General features: G+C 36.5%; 3 protein-coding genes across 3 annotated transcripts; 2 read left to right on the top strand and 1 right to left on the bottom strand.

Moving 5' to 3' along the window:
* The first annotated feature begins 1,669 nt into the window (after positions 1-1,669).
* Positions 1,670-8,981, top strand: fbxw9 (F-box and WD repeat domain containing 9). The gene is made up of 8 exons (XM_084119037.1): positions 1,670-2,010; positions 2,422-2,561; positions 3,145-3,292; positions 3,940-4,708; positions 5,919-6,067; positions 6,647-6,847; positions 6,930-6,995; positions 8,157-8,981. Exons 2-8 carry the CDS (start codon positions 2,425-2,427, stop codon positions 8,229-8,231), a joined length of 1,545 nt encoding a protein of 514 aa, XP_083975163.1. The 5' UTR covers positions 1,670-2,010; positions 2,422-2,424; the 3' UTR covers positions 8,232-8,981.
* gng14 (G protein subunit gamma 14) lies at positions 8,260-10,567 on the bottom strand. The gene is made up of 3 exons (XM_084120313.1): positions 10,436-10,567; positions 10,215-10,331; positions 8,260-9,099 (listed from the first exon to the last, which is right to left on the bottom strand). Exons 2-3 carry the CDS (start codon positions 10,299-10,301, stop codon positions 8,974-8,976), a joined length of 213 nt encoding a protein of 70 aa, XP_083976439.1. The 5' UTR covers positions 10,302-10,331; positions 10,436-10,567; the 3' UTR covers positions 8,260-8,973.
* Positions 10,568-11,143: 576 nt separating this feature from the next.
* Positions 11,144-17,755, top strand: dhps (deoxyhypusine synthase). The gene is made up of 10 exons (XM_084119470.1): positions 11,144-11,273; positions 11,627-11,831; positions 14,565-14,714; positions 14,833-14,954; positions 15,033-15,129; positions 15,749-15,835; positions 15,909-16,014; positions 16,091-16,194; positions 16,270-16,395; positions 16,501-17,755. The coding sequence occupies exons 2-10, from the start codon at positions 11,637-11,639 to the stop codon at positions 16,594-16,596; spliced, it is 1,083 nt and encodes a 360-aa protein (XP_083975596.1). The 5' UTR covers positions 11,144-11,273; positions 11,627-11,636; the 3' UTR covers positions 16,597-17,755.
* The last annotated feature ends 2,159 nt before the right edge of the window (positions 17,756-19,914 follow it).

The following is a 19,914-nucleotide window of genomic DNA, read 5'->3' as shown; positions in this document are numbered from 1 at the left end:
TTTTTCATTTTCAAGTATGTTTTCACCACTATGCCTTAGTTATTGGCCAATTCATTATGGAGAAGTGAATTTGAATATTGCAGAAGAAAAGCAAACAAAAGAGGCTCTGAAATGAGAAGAATGTGTCTCTACAGGTGTGTGTGTGTGTGTGTGTGTGTGTGTGTGTGTGTGTGTGTGTGTGTGTGTGTGTGTTAGAATCTGCCAGACTTTGACCTTACAGTCACTGTGTACAGAGTCAGCTCACACCTATTTACACACATATGGTCAGAAATGGGCTCGTCTCATTTTAATTGTTGTTAAGCAGTATATTTCATCTTCAATATTATAAGTGTTAGAGTATGTTGAATAATTTGAGTACATTTTGCTACAATTTTTATTCATATCAATAAAAAAGGCCCATAATTTCACCCTATAATATATCTCATATATTTATATATTTAACTTTTTTTCTTCTTCTTCATCTTTTTTTCCCCCAACAATGTGAATTCTGGATGTTCCATGCAAGTTCACATTTGAAATCCCGGGGATGGTAGTAACACTTATTGTTTGAGAATCTGTAACTCAAACTTTGTTGCCACATTTGTCTACTAAAAAAAATAAAACTCACATTTGAGCTAATGTCAAATATAAAGAGCTAGTATTTTGTTACAACCTACCTCACTACTGGAGTGAGTTGTAGGCTAACAGGCTCAGGTAGGCTATCATAGATGTAACAATGAGAGGTAATTTACTGAAATAAGATTCACACTATCTAATGCACGAACTTTATTGAAGAACAAAGAATAATTACGTTTGAATAAAGTGATCAATTTAGTGACAAAAACATTAACTGCAGCGTATGTTTGTGCAAGTGTGTTTGTGTGTGTGTGTGTGTGTGTGTGTAATGTGTACTGTATTCCTGTCACATTCAGTCATACCATCCACCTATTTAAATGTGAATTTTGCGATGTCAGATTAAAAAAACACTGGATGGAAACGCCAAGATGCGCTACATTTTAGAAATGCACACAATTGAGGCGGATGTTTTTATCTGATAAGAAGACGTGCATAAACTACAATGAAAACACATCTACCACACAAATCCCTTGATGCGCAATAAAAAAACTCACGTGACTTTGCCTTAACAGAGGATGTGATTGATAACTAGACTCATCATTAGGGTTGATTGTAATAGTGAACTGTAACAAATATCCCCACCCCGAAAACAGCCATTGCATAGCTAACGGTTTTAGCATGTGGGTTTAAAGTTAGCATGAATGCAAAGCATAAAATTAAACAAGAGAAACGGCTACGTTTGCTTATGTCAGTCAAATAATTGTATCTATAATACAATGATTGATACTGAGGACATCAAACACAGCTCTTTTCTAACTTGTTAAACTGACCCCGTGTTACAACTGACCCCGGTCTCCCCTAAACAAATAAAGAAACAACATCCGTTTTTATCAGAAAACATTTTTAAGGATAATTTGAATATTATTAAATGTTTAAATCAATAGCCTAATGGATTTGTTTTGTCGAATATTACAACATAATTAAATAGAATGAAAAATAAATAGCCAACTAAATTTTTTTTAAAATTAAAATAAATAAAACAAATACAAGTGAAAGAGCCTACTATTAAAAACTAAATAATTTAATTTATTTTGAAGCACGACGCAGACACACCGATGACGTAAATGATGTGCGCCAGAGGAGGGTCGTGTTGTTTACATGCGTCGTCTGCTGGTGCCAGTCACATACAGTTTATAGTTATGGTCAGTCATATATTATTTGATGATAATCGAAAGGCCGTTTCAATCTTCTATATTTTTTCTTTTTTTCTAACATAAATGCTCTCCATTAACACACATCTTACAACGTCGTTAAGGGACATAGATATAAAACATACTGAACTCGGATGATTGTGCAGAGTCATATCAAAATGAGCAATAGTGCGTGACCAAAACCTGATGGATGAGAAATGTGGATCGTTTGCCCTTTCAGTCGGATTTTTGATAAAAAAATAAGGTATGTAAATCATAGGGATTATTATTATAATCCGTAGGTTATTTATTTATTTATTACGATCGGTTTTCTATTTTTTATTTTATTAGACATGCAAGTATTTGCGAATTACACAACTGGCATCTAATTGATTTCTGCTTGAAAAAATCTGCTTCCGATATAGATTTCAACTTCTATACCACTAAAGGAGTGTATCTTCAGCAGCCTGTTTTTATTTTATTTTTTATTATATGTTAATTGATTAAAAACGTAATGTTGTCATGTTTGCCATTCCTTTTATTTTTTAACTTGAGAGGTAACCAGAGTAAATAATGTAGCATTAATGGGCGTAAAGATCTTTTCAGATCAAATTGTTTATTATAATGTGAATAACAGAAAATGACGTCAGCTTCCCTTTGTGCTCTTGTGTTTCAGGTGATGTCGAGGCTAAACGTCACCCTGGAGGAGAAGGAAAAGGAGAAGGACGAGGAGAAAGAGATGGAGAAGGAGAAGAAGAAAGAGAGATGCCCTGCTGCTGCCACCGCCAATGACACCCCACACTCCTTATCTCAGAGGTCTGTATGAAATGATATTTCAACTACATATAAAAAATACATTTTTATTTACTGTGCTTTGCATGTGTAATTGTGGATGAGTACTCATGCCTTTGCATGTTTGCACTTTCAATGTATTTATTTTCAAAGCACTATTAAAAAAAAAACACACACATTTGTTCTAAAGTGCTGTACCAGTTAAGGCGGGAATACACTTCATGACTTTTAAAACCTGAACAGATTTTAAATCACTAGGCATCATGCACTTGCCTGACTTTGTAAATAGTTACAGATGAAAAACTGGGCATCATGCACTCAACAGCTGATGATCACACACTAGCAGACTTGCGAGTCATTACAAACACAGCAGACTCACGCAGAAACAAACTCATTTTGAGTTCTAAAATCGGCTCAAAATATCAAACATGTTCGATATCCTCCGACTGCATGATGTAGTCTGTGATAGTTTACATGATTTTCTGTGAAATATGACAACTCAAATCTGCAGACTGGCTATGACTCTCGGCTCGTCCAGACTGTAAATCGTGTCGTGTATTCCAGCCTTTTGCTGTAAGCTCTTGCATTGTGCCATTTTGCCCCACAGACTGAATTTGGGACCGTCCGTCATGGCTTTGGAGACGAGCCCCTCCCCGTCTAGCAATGGGGCAAACCTCCTGTCGTTGCCGTGGGAGATAGTTACCCAGATCGCCTCACATCTCCCAGCGCAGTGTGTCATTGATGTGCTGCCACAGGTAATCCTTTCCACTTTCAAGACTTTTTTTTCCCTATTCAAGCTTCTCTCAGTACACGTGCATGTTGTAATAATATTAGTACATTTCAGCATGTGACATTTTTTGTTTACTTTTGTATGATAAACAACTGTGTTCGGACATCCCATAAGCTTTTGGGTTTAAAAGTTTGGGATCAGTAAGATTTGTAATGTTTTTAAAATAAGTCTCTTATTCTCACCAAGGCTGCATTTATTTGATACAGTAATATTATGCAATATTATTACAATGTAATAATTTTAATAATTTAATTATACTATTTAAATGTATTTTAAAATGTTAATTTATTCCTGTGATCAAAGCTGTATTTTCAGCATCATTACTCCAGTCTTCAGTGTCACATGATCCTTCAGAAATCATTCTGATATGATGATTTGATGCTCAAGAAACAATTATTATCATCATCAATGTTGAAAACAAGTATTTTTGTTGAAACTGTGATAAAAAAAAAGTATACATATTTTTTAACATTATTATTGTATTTACTGCCACTTTTGATCAAATTAATGCATCCTTGCTGAATAAAAGTATAATTTTTTATATATTTTTTAAGAGCTATTGAATGATAGTGTACGTCTCATTTTCACGTATGCCTCTTTTTCTGCGTTCAGGTATGTCAGACACTGGGAAAGATTGGCGAGGATCGCTTGATGTGGCAGCTGAGGGCTCAAAAACTCTCAGGTCCCAAAGCGCTTTTCCCAGTCGGGCCAAAGGAGGATTTTGATTGGTCCCAGGCCTGCTTGGAAATGGAGCAGCTGATTGGCTGCTGGACAGGGCTGGAGAATCGGGGAGAGGGAGAGAGACAGGAAGAGGCGGTTGTCGGGGCGAACGGCGAAGCCCCGTCAGCTGAGAGGAACTTGGAAGAGATGCAGCTGGATGTTGATTTAAACGGTGCAGCGGAAGCAGGAGATGAAAATATGCAAGTTCAATCCCAGAATGCACCTGATAGTCTCAATCTGATTGAGTCGTCCAGCACTTCTTCGCCACTGGAGCACATCATTCTTCCATCGGGCCACATTGCGGATGTGAATTGCGTCCTCCTGCTGGGTGGAACGGGGGCGTTGTGCGCCTCCGGCTCTCGGGACCGAAACGTGAACCTCTGGGACCTTCGAGACGGCTCCAGAGGCACCTTAATGCACACTCTAGCGGGACGGGGTACCATTAGCACCCACCGGGGCTGGGTGTGGTGCCTGGCATCCAGCGGACCTCTGCTGGCGTCGGGCTCGTTCGACAGCACCGTGAGGCTCTGGGATCTCGAAGCCGGAGGAGCAGAACGGGGACTCATCCAGTGCAAAGCTGCTGTGTTGTGTCTGTCCTGCGAGAGGGACACGGTGCTGGCCGGGTCACATGATCAGAGACTAAACATCTTTGACACCCGAGGTGAGTCAACGCTCAGCCCCTTTGTTTTCTTAATGCACATTCATGGTCTTATTGTGAATGATTTATTGGTTGGGAATGAATCACATATGAACAGTGCTATTTTAGTATTATTTATAAATTCTTTGTATTTATTGATATTTTGAATTAGCTTTTATTTTTGATATTTTCATTAAGTCAAGTCACCTTTATTTATATAGCGCTTTATACAATACAGATTGTTTCAAAGCAGCTTTACAGTGATAACAGGAAAATAATGCATTTCGGCTGTTGTTCAGCTGAAGTCAGTTCAGCATTAATTATATTATATTATTATATTATAATAATATTATAGAATATTAAGTAACTTATTTTTATTACAGTTTTTGTAATTGTAGTACTTATTTCAGCTTCATTAATTGCCATGGGAATATTTCTATATTTAAAATTTTGTATTTAATATTTAGATTTTATTTTATTTTAGCTTTATTTCAGTAACCAACAATGATTTTGAATATTTTTAGTTAACAATAGCAACATTGCATGATGTAAATACATTTGTAATATTTATTTCAATTATTATTCATGCTTAAAACCCTGAATTTAGTGATAAATGACTGTTGCAATGTTTAATATGAACATAAATTCATTTATTATAATATGTAGAGTGACCTAAAAAGTATTTGGACAACTAAGCCACAATTATAAATGTATAAATTTATTTGCATTATTAAAAAAAAAAAAAAAAAAAAAAAAAATTGTGGGCTTTATACTCTCAAATGACAGAATAAAAACTCCAGTTCACCATAATATAGGCCAAACGTTAATGAACTGGTAGGAACGTTTCCAAGAACCACTTCCTGTAAAATCAAACTACCATTCAAAAGTTTGGCGTCACTAAGATTTTCCTCGTCATCTTTTAAGTAATACTTTTATTCGGCAAAGATTCTGTCACTTTTAGTCAGTGTGAAAACTGACAGTAAAGACATTTATGAATGTTAAAAAATATTTTTTTTCCAACATTCTGTTCATTAAAGAATTCTGAAAAAAAGGTTACAACAAATATTTCAAGCAGTACAACCAGTTTCAACATTGATAATAATAATAAATGTTTCAGACGAAACGTAGACTTCTATGAAGCCAGTGAAGTCACTATGATGTGATTGGCACGTGCCTGTTGGAGCTGTATTAGATTATTTTGTATTAGTTGGCAACTGTCATTTATGTGTGACAGCTGCAGATCCATTGGTCCAGAGTCTTCATCTCCACAGTGATGCTGTGTTGTGCCTGGTGTCGGATGACCAGTACATTTTATCGGGCAGTAAAGACAAAACCGTCGCTCTGTTCGACCGCAGGGCGGGGAAGCTCCTGCAGAAGGTTCAGGTATTTATGGAAACTTGTTCCCGCCACAGAAGAAAACATTTTAAAAGATAATTGTGACATTTTATCTCATAGTTGCGAGTTTACATTTTACAATTCTGAATAAAATCAGAATTGCATGATATAAAGTCGCAATTGCGTGTTATAAAGTCAGAATTGTGAGAAATAAACTCACAATTCTGACTTTTCTTCTCGCAAATTGCCTGTTTATATCACTCAATTCTGACATCTTTTCTCAGAATTGTGAGATATAAAGTCGCAATTGAATGAAAGCTTGATTTCCGCTACAGAATAAAACATTTTAAAAGATAATTGTGACTTTTTATAAATAACTTTATTTCTCTGAACTGCGAGATTTAAAGTCAGAATTGTGTGATATAAAGTCGCAATTGTTCGAAAAAAAGTCAGAAATGCGAGATATAAACATGCAATTCTGAGAAAAAACAACAACTTTTTTATGTTTTATTCTGTGGCGGAAACAAGCTTCCATAGATATTCACTCACAAGCTAAACTCATAATAATAAGCGATGACGCGCTCCTACAAGCAGCTGTTTCAGTGTTGTTCCTCTGCGTGTGTACAGCTGAGCACCTACCTGTTGTCGCTGTGCCACAGCGGCCGTGAGGTGTGGGCCGGGGATAACCGAGGACTCGTGCACACCTTCTCCCTGCACAACAGCTGCCTGACGCCCATATCACACTTCAACATCCACCGGTCGCTGGTCACAGGTGTTCACTCTTCTCCTGGCACTCTCTACACGTGCTCCTCTGACCGCACTATCAAGGTAAGGCGCCCCACAGTTCAAAATGTGTTTTGTTGGCATTTCTCTAAGGTTATCGGCAGCTCACATGTCTTATTCTGTGCAGATCCACCTCCCGTGTGCTCCGCCACAGACGCTGTGCACACTTCACCATCAGGCAGGAGTTAATGGGGTACGATGACTAATTTAACTAGGATTTTTCTGTGTGTTGTCGATTCATTTTATCATTTTTTTATGTACATTCCTTTCAAGCGGTCATATAGGTGGGCAGTTTGACCCAAATCATATATCTTAAACGTTTGGGCACAGTAATACTTTTATTCAGCAAGGATGCATTAAATTGATCAAAAGTGACAGTGAAGACTTTTATAATGTTAAAAAAAAAAGTAATAAATGCTGTTCTTTTGAACTTTCTATTCATCAAATAATGAAAAAAAAAAGATTTTATCAAACAAATGCTGCCTTATTTGCCGTATCCTGTGAGAATATGAGACTTCTTTCAAAAACATTTATCAAAAAAAACAGAGAACATTAAGAGAACATAAATAAGGGGCTGTTTAAACGACACCGTTTTCAACTAAAATCGTAAAACTTTTTATGCGTTTTGGCCGTTCGTTCACACGACAATGATGTTTTGGGGGCCTGAAAACGGGTTCACATGTGTATCACGTGTTCAGTCTATCGACGCATAGTGTTTCTTTACAAAGCGACATCGCCAACTACTGGCCTGGCATGAATAATACAGTGTTTTAATCGTTCTCGCAAAGGAAAAACGTTTTCAGTACATCGTTGTCGTGTAAACACTAAGCGTATTATCCGGAGTTGTGCAGTTATTCTGCATTGATATAATTTGGTAGTAATTTGCACATCGACATTCAGATTTTGTTATTATTTTTCACGATATTCAGATTTTATTACATCACGGTAGATATGATCGTGCCTATTTTTGGATAAGGATTTTTCTCATTATATTGGATTGTTTTTATTTTGGAATTTGATGGATGCAAACCATAAAAATTTTATTCTTCAAAACAAACGAATGAATCATAGCAAAATACGCTTCACATTATGTAACACTTGAATTTAAAAAAAGACTCAAAACACAAATGCATTATAAAGCTAATTGTATGAGCCACTTTCAAAGCCTTTATAACACATATACCGTAGAATAAGGTTGACTCATTTCTATGTGTCATCTAATGTTAGAATGGAAGTGAATCTTAACCTTTATGTCTCATAAATATTTCTGTTGGATTATGCCACGATTACTCTTATCTAGCAGAAGTCTAGACTGCCATGCATAAATAAAGGCTCATCATTTTTCTCTTCCCAGTTAAGTGTTGAAGGAGGAACGCTGGCCATAGCTTCAGGTGACATGAACGTGGAGGTTTGGAGGCTCAGAAACTGAGTTTAAAAAGCATTTCAATGCAGGGAACAACATTCATGTGCTGCTTTTATTGGGGAAAAGATGAAAACCAATGTTTTAGGTGTCTGATACATGTCTGTAGAAACAAAAACTTGACATTCCCAGCTGTCCATGGTTCTCCGTGTCGAGGTCTGACTACGATAGCACACTAAACATTTCAGGAACACCACCTGTTTTCCTTACAACTGTACATGTTTCCAGTTTGCTTGTGTGATCATTACTTGAAATTTCAACAAAATTGATGTTAACAACATAGTATAATGCAGTGAAGTTAAATTAGTTCAAACAAGAATCATTATAAATCAGTTTTCAGTGTTTAGCTCCCTAGATGTGTAATACACAAACAAGGAAATCAGTTATTAAAACCTGGTGTGATTCCATTTGTTTTTGTATACTTGTCAGTGCACTTATACAAGTATACAGTGCACAGCTTAAAAATGAGGCACTATGCTTTAAAATGAATGCACTGTCAGTGAACACTTTTACGACCATAACAAACTAATAAATAGACTTAATTTTAAAAAAGTCCTTATTTATGAATTATTTATGACTGCAGAGTTATAAGACAGTGCTGTGATATTATTGCTCTGTGACTGACTGAATGTCCTGTGATCAAAATCCAATTTTTTTTTTTTTAAAGCTTTATAAATGTATAATTCGATTAATTGAGTTTGATTTGTCAAGGTGTCGTTTCAAGACTGCAAATAAAAAGTAAGATTGTTGATCACAGCAGCACGCATGTCTTCTTGTCTTTGAACGGGTTGGAGGACGCCGCGATCCCGGTGAGCAGTGGATCGGCTCTCCTGTGTTCCTGACAGTACTGGACGATCTGCTCTGCCGCGGCCGAAATCTGACACACACATGCCAACATACGTCACATATCACAGACAGTTATAATATATCACATCATGTGATATTCAGTGTTGGGTTTAATGCAATTAATTAATTAAAATGAATTTCCCTTGAAAAAGTAAAGTAACGGTTTACTCTTATGTTCTGTAATTTAATTACAGTTACTTTTGATGTAATTTAATTAGTTACTTTTGATGTAATTGCATTGAATACTGGATAGACTATAGAACAATTCTATATAAAACTAGTGGATTTAACATCAAAATTGAATGTTGAATTTCAAAATATATGTTTTTAATGTAACCCCTTTAAATAGGGAGAAGAATAATTTATGCACTTATATATTATTTATTTGAAAGAATTAAAAGCAGTTTCATGTCTATCGTATTGTTCAACTAGTCAAGGTTGATGTGGGATTTAGGAATTTATTATTAATTTAATAAGTAATGCAATGCTTTTTAGAGAGTAATAAGTACAGTAATCTAATTACTTACACTGTTGAAGATGTAATTAGTAATGTAATTAATTACTTTTTTAGAGTAACTTACCCAACACTGATTATATTATACACTCCCAAAAGAACAACCACTCTAATTTTGAACTGAAAATGAAGGATAAATATATATACACACACACACAAAGGACTAAATGATAATTAACTAGACACAGGTGTATCACATGAGGGCAAATCAAAAACCACAGCAATTAATGAACTATGACAAAGGAAACATGAACTAACACAGAAAACTGCAAATCAAACAAGATCACTACTCAAACCCAGAACAGACGTTACTTTTATATTGTATTATATTATATTATAAGGAAGTGTTTTACAGTGATGCCTTAGAAGAGCCATTTTTTTCTTAATGTAAATAACATTTTTAAAATCTGAAGAACCCTTCTCCACTGTAAAGAACCTTTGGTGCAATGCAAAACTTAATGAAACCATAGATGCCCATAAAGAACATTTATTTTTAAGTGTGTATTGTATCATGTTATTGTGCTTGGAAGTTGAGTCTATTGTAATTTCAGCCATATTCCATAAAAGATCCACTCAGAATGTAAGAAGTGTAGTAGTTTATATATCATGAGGTGATGAATGCATGATCTCACCTTGATCCTCTGTAGCTCTGTCTCCAGTCTCAGCTGCTCCACGGTTCTCCTGGCCTGAAGAACGTTATTACTGCAGTATACGTCCATCACTGCTGCTCAACCTTAGACTCGCACCAGCTGGAAAGCATGTTCATCTTACTCTGAGCATAACATATATTATTTGAATGATCTATGAATGTATAATTCTGTCTGATAGATCATGGCCGAAGCTGTAATTTTACCTCAAGAGTCCATTTGGTTTGTTGTGTAGAGCTCAAATGTTCTTGTTTCAGTGAGGAAGAGCCGGTGTCCCATTTTTGGAGGCATTTATATCTCAGTGGGATGATGAACCCCTCCATCCTCCAACACACACACACACACACACTCTTTGCTGGAAGCTTCAAAGGTCCTGTGATGTGGTTGAGTTCTGAGGTCATATCAACAGTGCCAGAAATGTCACGAAAGTTCAGTAGTATTTGATTTCACTCGGGTGGTCATGAAACCTCTCTTAAATGTGTGTAACTGTGTGCACATAGCTCTATCCTCCTGATATGTATGAGAATATTAAATGTGAACAGTGTTTGTAGAATAGTGAACAATGCAGAGCAATCATTTGCATTTAATCAGTTCTGTAATTTACCATTTACCCAATCAATTAAAAATAGTGCATTTTTCAAATGTCTCAATTGAACGGTTAGTTATTTTACAGTTTAATTAAATTACAAAATAGCCTACCTTGATACATAAAAAAGCCAATATTTGACAGATTTTATTTAGAAGAAGTGAATTCGGAACCACATACTAACATAGGCTACTACTACTATTTTTGCAATAGAAATATATGAGGAAAATAGTAAGAGTAGAATGCGCTTCCGAATTCAGCAATGCTTCGTTTGTCACATACTGTTGTGATTGCGATGGAGCCACAGTCACTTCGCGTTTTGCATTTAGTTTGTACCGCTGCGCTCGCCGTAGTTTGTAACATGTGGCTGATCAAATGTGCGGTGCTGTGAGTGCGATGATCTGCGATCAGCGATAAACTACATTAACATACCGGGTGTTACATATTTAACCGCTGGGGTGAGTGTAACATTATTTTAGACATACAAATAAACACAAACAAATAGAAAATGTATTTATATTTGCGTTATATAACATAGGAATCAATTATTGATCCGTTCAATTCAATGATCTAGCAACATGTGCATGAGATGTTGAAAAGTGGTGTGGTAGAATATAAATTGTACCATGGTATTCTTTGAAGTGCCATATACATACCATAGTAAATGATTATTGTAGTCATTCAGTACCATGGTATATATATCAGCGCATGATGTTATTAGCTGTACCCTGGTGAAACTGTTCAGTTATGTAATGGTGTGTGTACATAGAGAGTAATATAAGCTGTTTGTGTTGTTGTGTATCATCATCAGGCCGCTCGTCATGGCTCACTCGGCTCCCTCCGTGGCGAGGGATGCAGTGTTGATGGAGAGCACTCCTCTCCCGCAGGACATGCTCCAGATTAAAGGCTATGACTTCAACCAGGGGGTGGACCATCATGCCCTGCTGCAGTCCTTCCTCAGCACGGGCTTCCAGGCCAGCAGCTTCGGCCAGGCCGTGCAGGAGATCAACAGGATGGTGAGTGAGTGAGTGAGGGCTGATCTCCCCTCTCAAACGCTTTATCCAACAACAACAACAACAACGAGATATAATATGCTGATTTGGCGTTTTTACTTATTATTATAAATTTTGAAACCGTTATTGCTGCTTAATATTTTTAGTGGAAACTGTGATGCACTACCATTCAGAAGTTTGGTGTTTGTTTTCAAACGAAAGAAAGAAAGAAATTAATAATTGTATTCAGAAAGGATGCATCAAATTGATCAAACCTGACAGTACATTTATAATGTTACAAAAGATTTCAATATGAAATAAATGCTGTTCTTTTGAACTTTATCTTCATCAAAGATTCCTGAAAAAATGCATCACGGTTTTAACAAAAATATCAAGCACACATTAAAATGTTTCTTGAGCATTAAAGGAGACATATCATGCTTTTAAATCGTTCCTTTTTACATATAAATCATACATTTGTAGTCTATATAAAGCGGAACTGCAATGCTTGGGTCTGAATTCCTCATTATTATAGCTCCACAGGACTTTTCTACACCTTTTCTGATGTGCGTCTGAGAGCAACTCGTTTTGGTGTGGTCTCTTTAAATACAATTGAGACACTTCATACCCTGCCCACACTCGGTTCAACTCCACCCCGTTCGGCCATTTTTGTAGTTTGATAGCAGAGATACGATTATCTAGCGGCACAGAAACTTTTTATTCACACGTTATTAACAAAATGTCAACAACGGAAGACTTGTCCAGCCAGCCTTACATGTTCGAGCCAGAGTCGGAGCAGGAGCGAGATGAAAATGAAGACAACGAACCTGCAGAACAACGTCTTCATATGGATGTATCGCAATGGTGTGTACTGTATTTACACATGAAACTTTGGTCTTCCGACCTTTTACCACCGTGTCGATTTATTTTGATTAATATGTGCGAGGGAGAGAGAGCAAGACAGCGTCTAGTTTGGAGACGGTGAAGTCTTGTTTACACTTTCGCCTGGCTCCGAAGATAGGGAGTGCGCGCGTGACCGGGGTCTCTCTCTCTGCTCGTTCTTTCAGTTAAACATGCGCCCTGTCACAAGCGTGGCAGTTCATCTACATTAGACGGTGTAATGAAGCGTGTGGGTTACTACATCCAACAACCGAACATTTTAACTTACCCTCTCGTAACTTCTGCATCCTTTAGCTTGGACTACAAAATTGCAGCGAGAAATAAAAATGGCGGATTGCTCGAAGTGGTGGGCCGGAAGTCAATGTCCTTATTTGGCAGTTCCGCTGCAAATACTGTGACGTAATAGTTCAAAAAACGTCATAGAGAATAGAAAAATCGGAACAGGTTGAAAAATATGACCAAAACAGAATATAAAGATATCAACGAAGCACCTGAAGAGAATAATTTCAACTTTTCTGTACTTATAAACACTCCAAATATACAACAAAATGCATTTAAGGACTAAAAAAGTGGATTTAGCATGATATGTCCCCTTTAAATCCTCATATTAGAATGATTTCTGAAGGATCATGTGACACTGAAGACTGGAGTAATGATGCTGAAAATACAGCTTTGATCACAGGAATAAATTACATTTTACAATATATTCAAAAATGGCAATAATTTTTCATAATATTACTGTTTTCACTGCATTTTTGATCAAATAAATGCAGCATTGGTGACCATGAGAGACTTTTGCATTGAGCAGTAGAATATACTGTATTAATTTTAATAATGTTTATTAAAACTTTTCAAACCTATGTGAAATGGTTTATCTTACACAAAGACATTCAGAATAATAATAAACTGTCGACTGAGTGTCAAAATACTTTTTGGGGGCCACTGTATATTCATATTTGAAGGTACATCAAATACTGATAGCTTATCAATTTAATAACATAAAAAGTATGACTTAATAATAAAAGTATTACAGAAACATGCAATTTGTTTGATCAATTACAAATTGCTTTTGTAATTGAAAGGAGCATTGTGTGATGTCGTATACTACCAGTCTCAGTTATCTCATATTGTAGCTCTTAAAGGGGTGGTATAATGCCCTTTTCACAAGATGTAAAATAAGTCTTTGATGTCCCCAGAGTGTGTATGTGAAGTTTTAGCTCAAAATACCCCACAGATATTTTTATATAGCATGTTAAAATTGTCACTTTTTGAGGGTGAGCAAAAACACACCGTTCTGTGTCTGTCCCTTTAAATGCAAATGAGCTGCTGCTCCCAGCACAGAGGGCGGAGCTTCAACAGCTTGCGCTCGCATAGACATGCACTGAAAATTTCAAAAACTTTTAGCCTTTTATGTTCAAACCGGATTCAGACAAAGATGATGAGACTCAAGAAGAAGTGACAACATGTAGAAGCAACAGGACATTTCTGAATGTTTAGTTGATGAATTTATGTTGCTGATGTGGAGTTAACTATCTTCTAGTCTTTAATTAGCATATTCTGTCATGATAATCTATAAATCGTGTTCAGGGGGCGGGGTTTATGTAAATTTTAGGAATGGAATGTCATGTAGTCCCTACCAGCCGTTTGTTGTAGTCCTTAAAAATAAATTTCTTTAAAAGCAAATATCTCCCTTTGCTTTGAACTTTGAGCATTGTAACTTTGCAGATGTTGTTTATGCTCAAACAGCAACATTACACACTGACTAAAGTTAAAAAAGTGAAATCATAATCGACCACCCCTTTAAAATCACACATGACTGCAAGTGTTTTTTCTTTCTCATGTCTGTGTTTGGAGTAGATAGAGAAGAGACTGGAGCCGGTGGAGGACGAGATCGAGGGCTACGAGGATCAGACTCGTTCAGGATGCACTATTTTCTTGGGCTACACGTCAAACCTGATTAGCTCCGGTGTGCGAGAGAGCATCCGCTACCTCGCGGAGCACAGGATGGTACGACCACCCCAGTGAATAAGCACTATTACACTTTTTGTTCAGTATTCACTATCTATTCTGTAGTTACAAAATGAAAAGAATCTATATTATGTTGAATTATTTGATGTTTTTGTAGGTTGATGTGATCGTGAGCACAGCAGGAGGGATTGAAGAAGACATTATAAAATGTTTAGCATCCACTTACCTTGGAGAATTCAGTCTAAAAGGCAAAGCGCTACGACAGCAAGGCATTAATAGGTAAGTAAACGGTTCCTGATTAGATCATTGTGGTGTTTATATGTCATTATTAATACATTTAATTATACTTTGTCACAGAATTGGTAATCTCCTGGTACCAAATGATAATTACTGTAAGTTTGAAGACTGGCTGATGCCTATTCTGGACCAAATGGTGCTGGAACAAAAAACAGAGGTGAGAAGTTTTTTTTATTTTTATTTTTTTTACTTTATTTAATTTTTTTATTAGTATTAAATTGGGAGGTTAAATATTTGTAAAGATGCCTATTTTTGACCAAATTATGCTGGAACAAAAACAGAGGTGATACATTTAATTAATTCTATTTTACTTTGTTATTAAATTGGGACGTTGAATATTGTAAAGATGCCTATTTTGCACCAAATGGTGCTGGAACAAAAGTTGAATTTAATTTAATATAATTTTATTTTACCTTACTTTACGTTACTCTAATTTATTAAATTGAGTGGTTAAATATTTGTAAAAATGCCCAATTTGGATCAAATGGTGCTGGAACAAAAGTTTTGTTTGTTTTTATTGGGGTGATTAAGTATTTGTAAAAATGCCTATTTTTGACCAAACGATGCTTAATTTGATATCTTTTTATTATACCTTACCTTACGTTCCTTTATTATATTTAATTGAGTGGTTAAATATTTGTAAAAATGCCTATTTTTGAACAAATGATACTGGAACAGATCTGATTACAGAGGTGATACGTTTATTTTAGTTGCATTTGGCTTGCATATTAAAGTTTTATTGTAAGTGAGAATATACAAAATTGTTTATACACCAGGGCACACACTGGACACCCTCCAAAATGATCCACAGACTTGGCAAAGAAATCAACAACCCAGAATCGGTGTACTACTGGGCCTACAAGGTAATGTTTGAATCACAGACATATCAGTCCTTCCTCAAATGGAAATCTTACTGATTGGATGATTGTTTTTCAGAATGACATCCCAGTGTTTAGCCCCGCCCTCACTGACGGCTCATTGGGTGATATGATCTACTTCCACTCCTATAAGAACCCCGGACTAGTGCTTGACATTGTGGAGGGTGAGTCGCCCAAGATGTGATGTGAACGCAATCTGGAGATTATTTTACAAATTTAATTTCATTTTGTGTACGTCAGATATTCGGACGTTGAACAGCAAGGCGGTGTTTGCCAAGACCACAGGGATGATCATCCTCGGAGGAGGTCTCGTCAAGCATCACGTCTCCAACGCTAATCTCATGGTAATCATATGAACACAATGAACTCGACTCGTTCAAAATAAAAATATCATCTCATCTGTGTTTCGTGTCTCTCAGAGGAATGGAGCAGATTTTGCGGTGTTTGTCAACACCGGGCAGGAGTTTGACGGCTCTGATTCCGGCGCCAGGCCCGATGAAGCCGTCTCTTGGGGAAAGATCCGCATGGATGCCACTCCTGTAAAGGTAAGATTCATATGTTGGCGTGCTCTTCAATCATGTTATAAATGCAGCCATTACACTCGTCACATATGCTGATCTGGTTAACCGTGCTGTTGTGTTTCTGTGCAGGTTTACGCTGATGCTTCTATAGTCTTTCCACTTTTAGTGGCTGAAACTTTTGCACACAACGCCAACAGGCTGATCAAGGAAAAGAAGAGTGATTGATGGTGCTGTTCTCTAGAAAAAAACCTATTTAAACGCGATACCCCTCATCAGTGTCTTCCTGTTTGCTTGTGTTTCTGTACGGATAGTTTGAACGCTCAATTTAAATCCATAAAATCTTGGCTAATTGTCCATTTAAACAAGCACAACATCATTGTTTCTTTTGTATACGTCACAGTTTTCTCTCCTTTTCTGTCAAGTTTTGTGTCTTGTTAAATCATAGGGTAAAATATGTTCAAGTGTTGTTTATTTTTTTAGTTCACTAGTTTTTATATTTAATTCTGTAGCTAGGTACAATGCTAGTTTTACTGCATTTCATCCCTCATTGTTGTTTGCAACATTGTGTATGCTGGTTGAGTACTGCATTTTATCTGGAAGTTTATGCTCTCTCTCCATTTTCAGATTTGGAGAGTACATTTATTCCATAATTTACATTACGTTATTATAACGTAGCTGCTAGAATGCATGGACATGAATGAAGAGAAGTTGAAAGACATTAAATAATTTAAGAAAAAATCTGTGCATGCATTTCTCTCTCTTTAAGAAATGTGTGCATCGTTCTTGTTCTGCCAGCAGAGGGTAGTTGTGATTCTCTACCTGTAATCCAGCTGTCTCAATCCACTACTGTACATTTTTATTCACACGAGTCTCTTTTGATTTACTTCACTTGGCTGGGAGTGTATAAACAGTTTATGTAATTACAGTGAGAAACTGTAGAGATTTATACTGTTTTTAGCTGTTCAGTGGAAAGTCGAGATTGTTAACGGCATGTATTTGCTCGGCTATTTTAAGTGTGCAAATCAAGTGTTTTGACTTAAATGTCAATGGCCTAATGAATGTGTTGGTTTTGTTAGCATAGTTTCAAATTCCTTTTTGCACATTTGAACTTTCAGCGATAAGCAATCTGTGTCTTGACCTAAATAGTGCCTATCTGAAACCTGCATGCAAAGCCTGTCATTGTCTCATGCTTTCGTTTCTCATTTTCTTCGATTTAGGAAAGGTGTACCTAAGTAGATGTGACATGAAACTGAAACTTGTTTTAATATCTGTATTGTTTGACAGAATGCTTTTCATTTAATTTTCACAGTTACGCGTTTAGCAAACGCTTTATTCTGGAGCAAAAAATGTCAAGAAAGAATTCAATACAGGTCTGCCAACTTGAGTTCAGCTTGGAGTGACAATTATTGCTGCAGGGGAATAATGATTCATAAGCTTGAAATTCAATATGATTCATTTGGATGTCTGCATGAACATAGTAGGCTACATGTAAATTTTTCTGACGGTGAAAAAATCTTTCTCTACAAATGCTATAAACTATACAGGGAACCCTGTCAATAAAGGTTAAAAACAAAAACTGATTTGTATACAACTGCATATAAGACCATTTTTTAATTATATATTAAGGGTAAAAATATATATATATAATAGTGTTTTTTGTTTTACAAAATGCTCTCTAGACAGCATCTTTCTTGCTATCTATATGCAGGGTTCATACAGGTACTGTAAAATTAAATTCAAGGACTTTTCAAGCACTACTTTTTTTGGTTTTCAAGGACTACAATCAGAGATCTCACTTAACAAACAATATCTTTATTATCCTTCAGTGTCTAAATAAGGTAAATAGATCGAAATAAATTAATAAACAATTGGAAAAAATAAAGTGCAGCAAATGCAATGACTTTTCTCAATATATGATTTTTCTCCTGAAGAACGAAAACTGTAACATATATTTGGATATTTATATGAGCAATTTTGCGTGAAAAGATTGTTTTATCAATAAAATCAAGCACTAATTTCACATATATTATCTTTCAATAATTCAAGCACTTTTCAAATATATGGCTGTTTTCCAGGACTTACATTTTAAAAAGTCAAATTCAAGTACTTCAAGCACCTTGTACAAACCCTGTATGTGTCACCGGTCCAACTCGACCCAATCCGAGCAGGATTCGAACTGGTGTCTCTGGTGTGGGAGGCGAGCACGCTTACAAGGACGCTAAAAACCACAAACTCTAGCATCAGTCGCTGGCGCACTTCTTGAGGCCAGGGGAGTGAGGTTTACATACATACACAGCTCTTACTGGCCTACGTCTGTCACATATAGAGTTTATGGACACAGAATGGCTTTTCTGAGGTAAATATAACATTACGTGACATATTGTTTAAAAGTTTTATTGAAATAGTGTCGTGAGAGCCTGAGAACAGTGTCAACTGCGCGAGTCTCGCGCTGAATGCGACCCTCATCCAATATATTCAGCCTATATTTCATTTGTTCCTGTTTGTTTCAGTATGCTAGCCAGAACACTGAATTTTATCTGATCTTATCCAGCAGCACATTAGGCTATAAGTTCCAGTAAAACGTTCCTTCACGTTATGGATTTCCATTTTTTTCTCCATTATTGACCCATTTGGAAATGCTCTCCTGCTCTAATTGTTTGCTTTACTTGGACGAATGTTTATTAAAGTCCTGCAGAAGATGAGTTGTGTGTTGCACATGGCTTTTTCCTAACCCTATACAATTGATTATGTGTGCGGAAGGATTTATCTGGAGGAAATTTACACAAACGCTGTGAATGGAAAAGTATGTGAACCAGCTGTCTTATATGAAGTCCACCTTAGTAGTCATTTTGCCTTTTTGAAGTAGAAGAAAGGCCTGAATTTTTTGAGATTGAATTAATACTTGCAGATTATTATTAATAAAGTTAATTAATAAATACATGTAAAAGTAAATGAATGATTTAAGCCAAATTGAATGTCATTCAGAGCACAATTGATTGATTTCTTCCAATCAATCAACATCCGTTTTTCTGCACTTCCAGCTAATTATATCTGAACTCTGAATGTGTAGATCAACGGAAGAAAGGTGTAAAGTGCAGGGTTATCAGTGACTAACTTAGGTGGGTTTATGAAGTGTGAGAATATGCTGGTTTGCTCAAAGATCATTCTCTTATCTGACGCTCTGTTTACCTGTTATGTTCCCATGGTGATACACCACGTCTATCATCATCACAAACCTGCAAAGGTGTCATTTCGTCTAATATGAGAGCAAAAAGACGCTGCTGAAATGCGTGCAAGGGGAAAGCGTGGCTCAGAGTCAGCGAGGTGACTTTAGTTAACTTACAAATAACGAGAGAAGTTCCCCTGGTTGTCCTGTTAGAAACAGGAAGTGCGATGATGTCAGTGAGTGCGAACACTGACGCGCATCTGCTCGCGCTGACGGACGGGTTTCTTCGTAGCCATGGCGACAGCTTTAGTGTGAGCAAACATCCGGCGCTCTTGTTCTCCACATGAGCAGCAGCAGATCTACATGATTTACATCAG

This window comes from Abramis brama, assembly GCF_963993115.1.
Source record: "Abramis brama genome assembly, chromosome: 1".
Lineage (NCBI taxonomy): Eukaryota > Metazoa > Chordata > Actinopteri > Cypriniformes > Leuciscidae > Abramis > Abramis brama.
This window is presented reverse-complemented; position numbering and strand designations above follow the sequence as displayed.

What these genes read in the sequence shown, in the direction of transcription:
- gng14 (XM_084120313.1), bottom strand. Translation starts at nt 10,301, where the DNA reads ATGGACGTATACTGCAGTAATAACGTTCTTCAGGCCAGGAGAACCGTG. An exon ending in CAGAGCTACAGAGGATCAAG is followed by an intron (nt 9,100 to 10,214) that starts GTGAGATCATGC and finishes TGTGTGTGTCAG; the next exon opens with ATTTCGGCCGCGGCAGAGCA.
- dhps (XM_084119470.1), top strand. Translation starts at nt 11,637, where the DNA reads ATGGCTCACTCGGCTCCCTCCGTGGCGAGGGATGCAGTGTTGATGGAG. An exon ending in TGCAGGAGATCAACAGGATG is followed by an intron (nt 11,832 to 14,564) that starts GTGAGTGAGTGA and finishes TGTTTGGAGTAG; the next exon opens with ATAGAGAAGAGACTGGAGCC. An exon ending in CGACAGCAAGGCATTAATAG is followed by an intron (nt 14,955 to 15,032) that starts GTAAGTAAACGG and finishes ACTTTGTCACAG; the next exon opens with AATTGGTAATCTCCTGGTAC.
- fbxw9 (XM_084119037.1), top strand. Translation starts at nt 2,425, where the DNA reads ATGTCGAGGCTAAACGTCACCCTGGAGGAGAAGGAAAAGGAGAAGGAC. An exon ending in TCATTGATGTGCTGCCACAG is followed by an intron (nt 3,293 to 3,939) that starts GTAATCCTTTCC and finishes TTCTGCGTTCAG; the next exon opens with GTATGTCAGACACTGGGAAA. An exon ending in ATCAGGCAGGAGTTAATGGG is followed by an intron (nt 6,996 to 8,156) that starts GTACGATGACTA and finishes TTCTCTTCCCAG; the next exon opens with TTAAGTGTTGAAGGAGGAAC.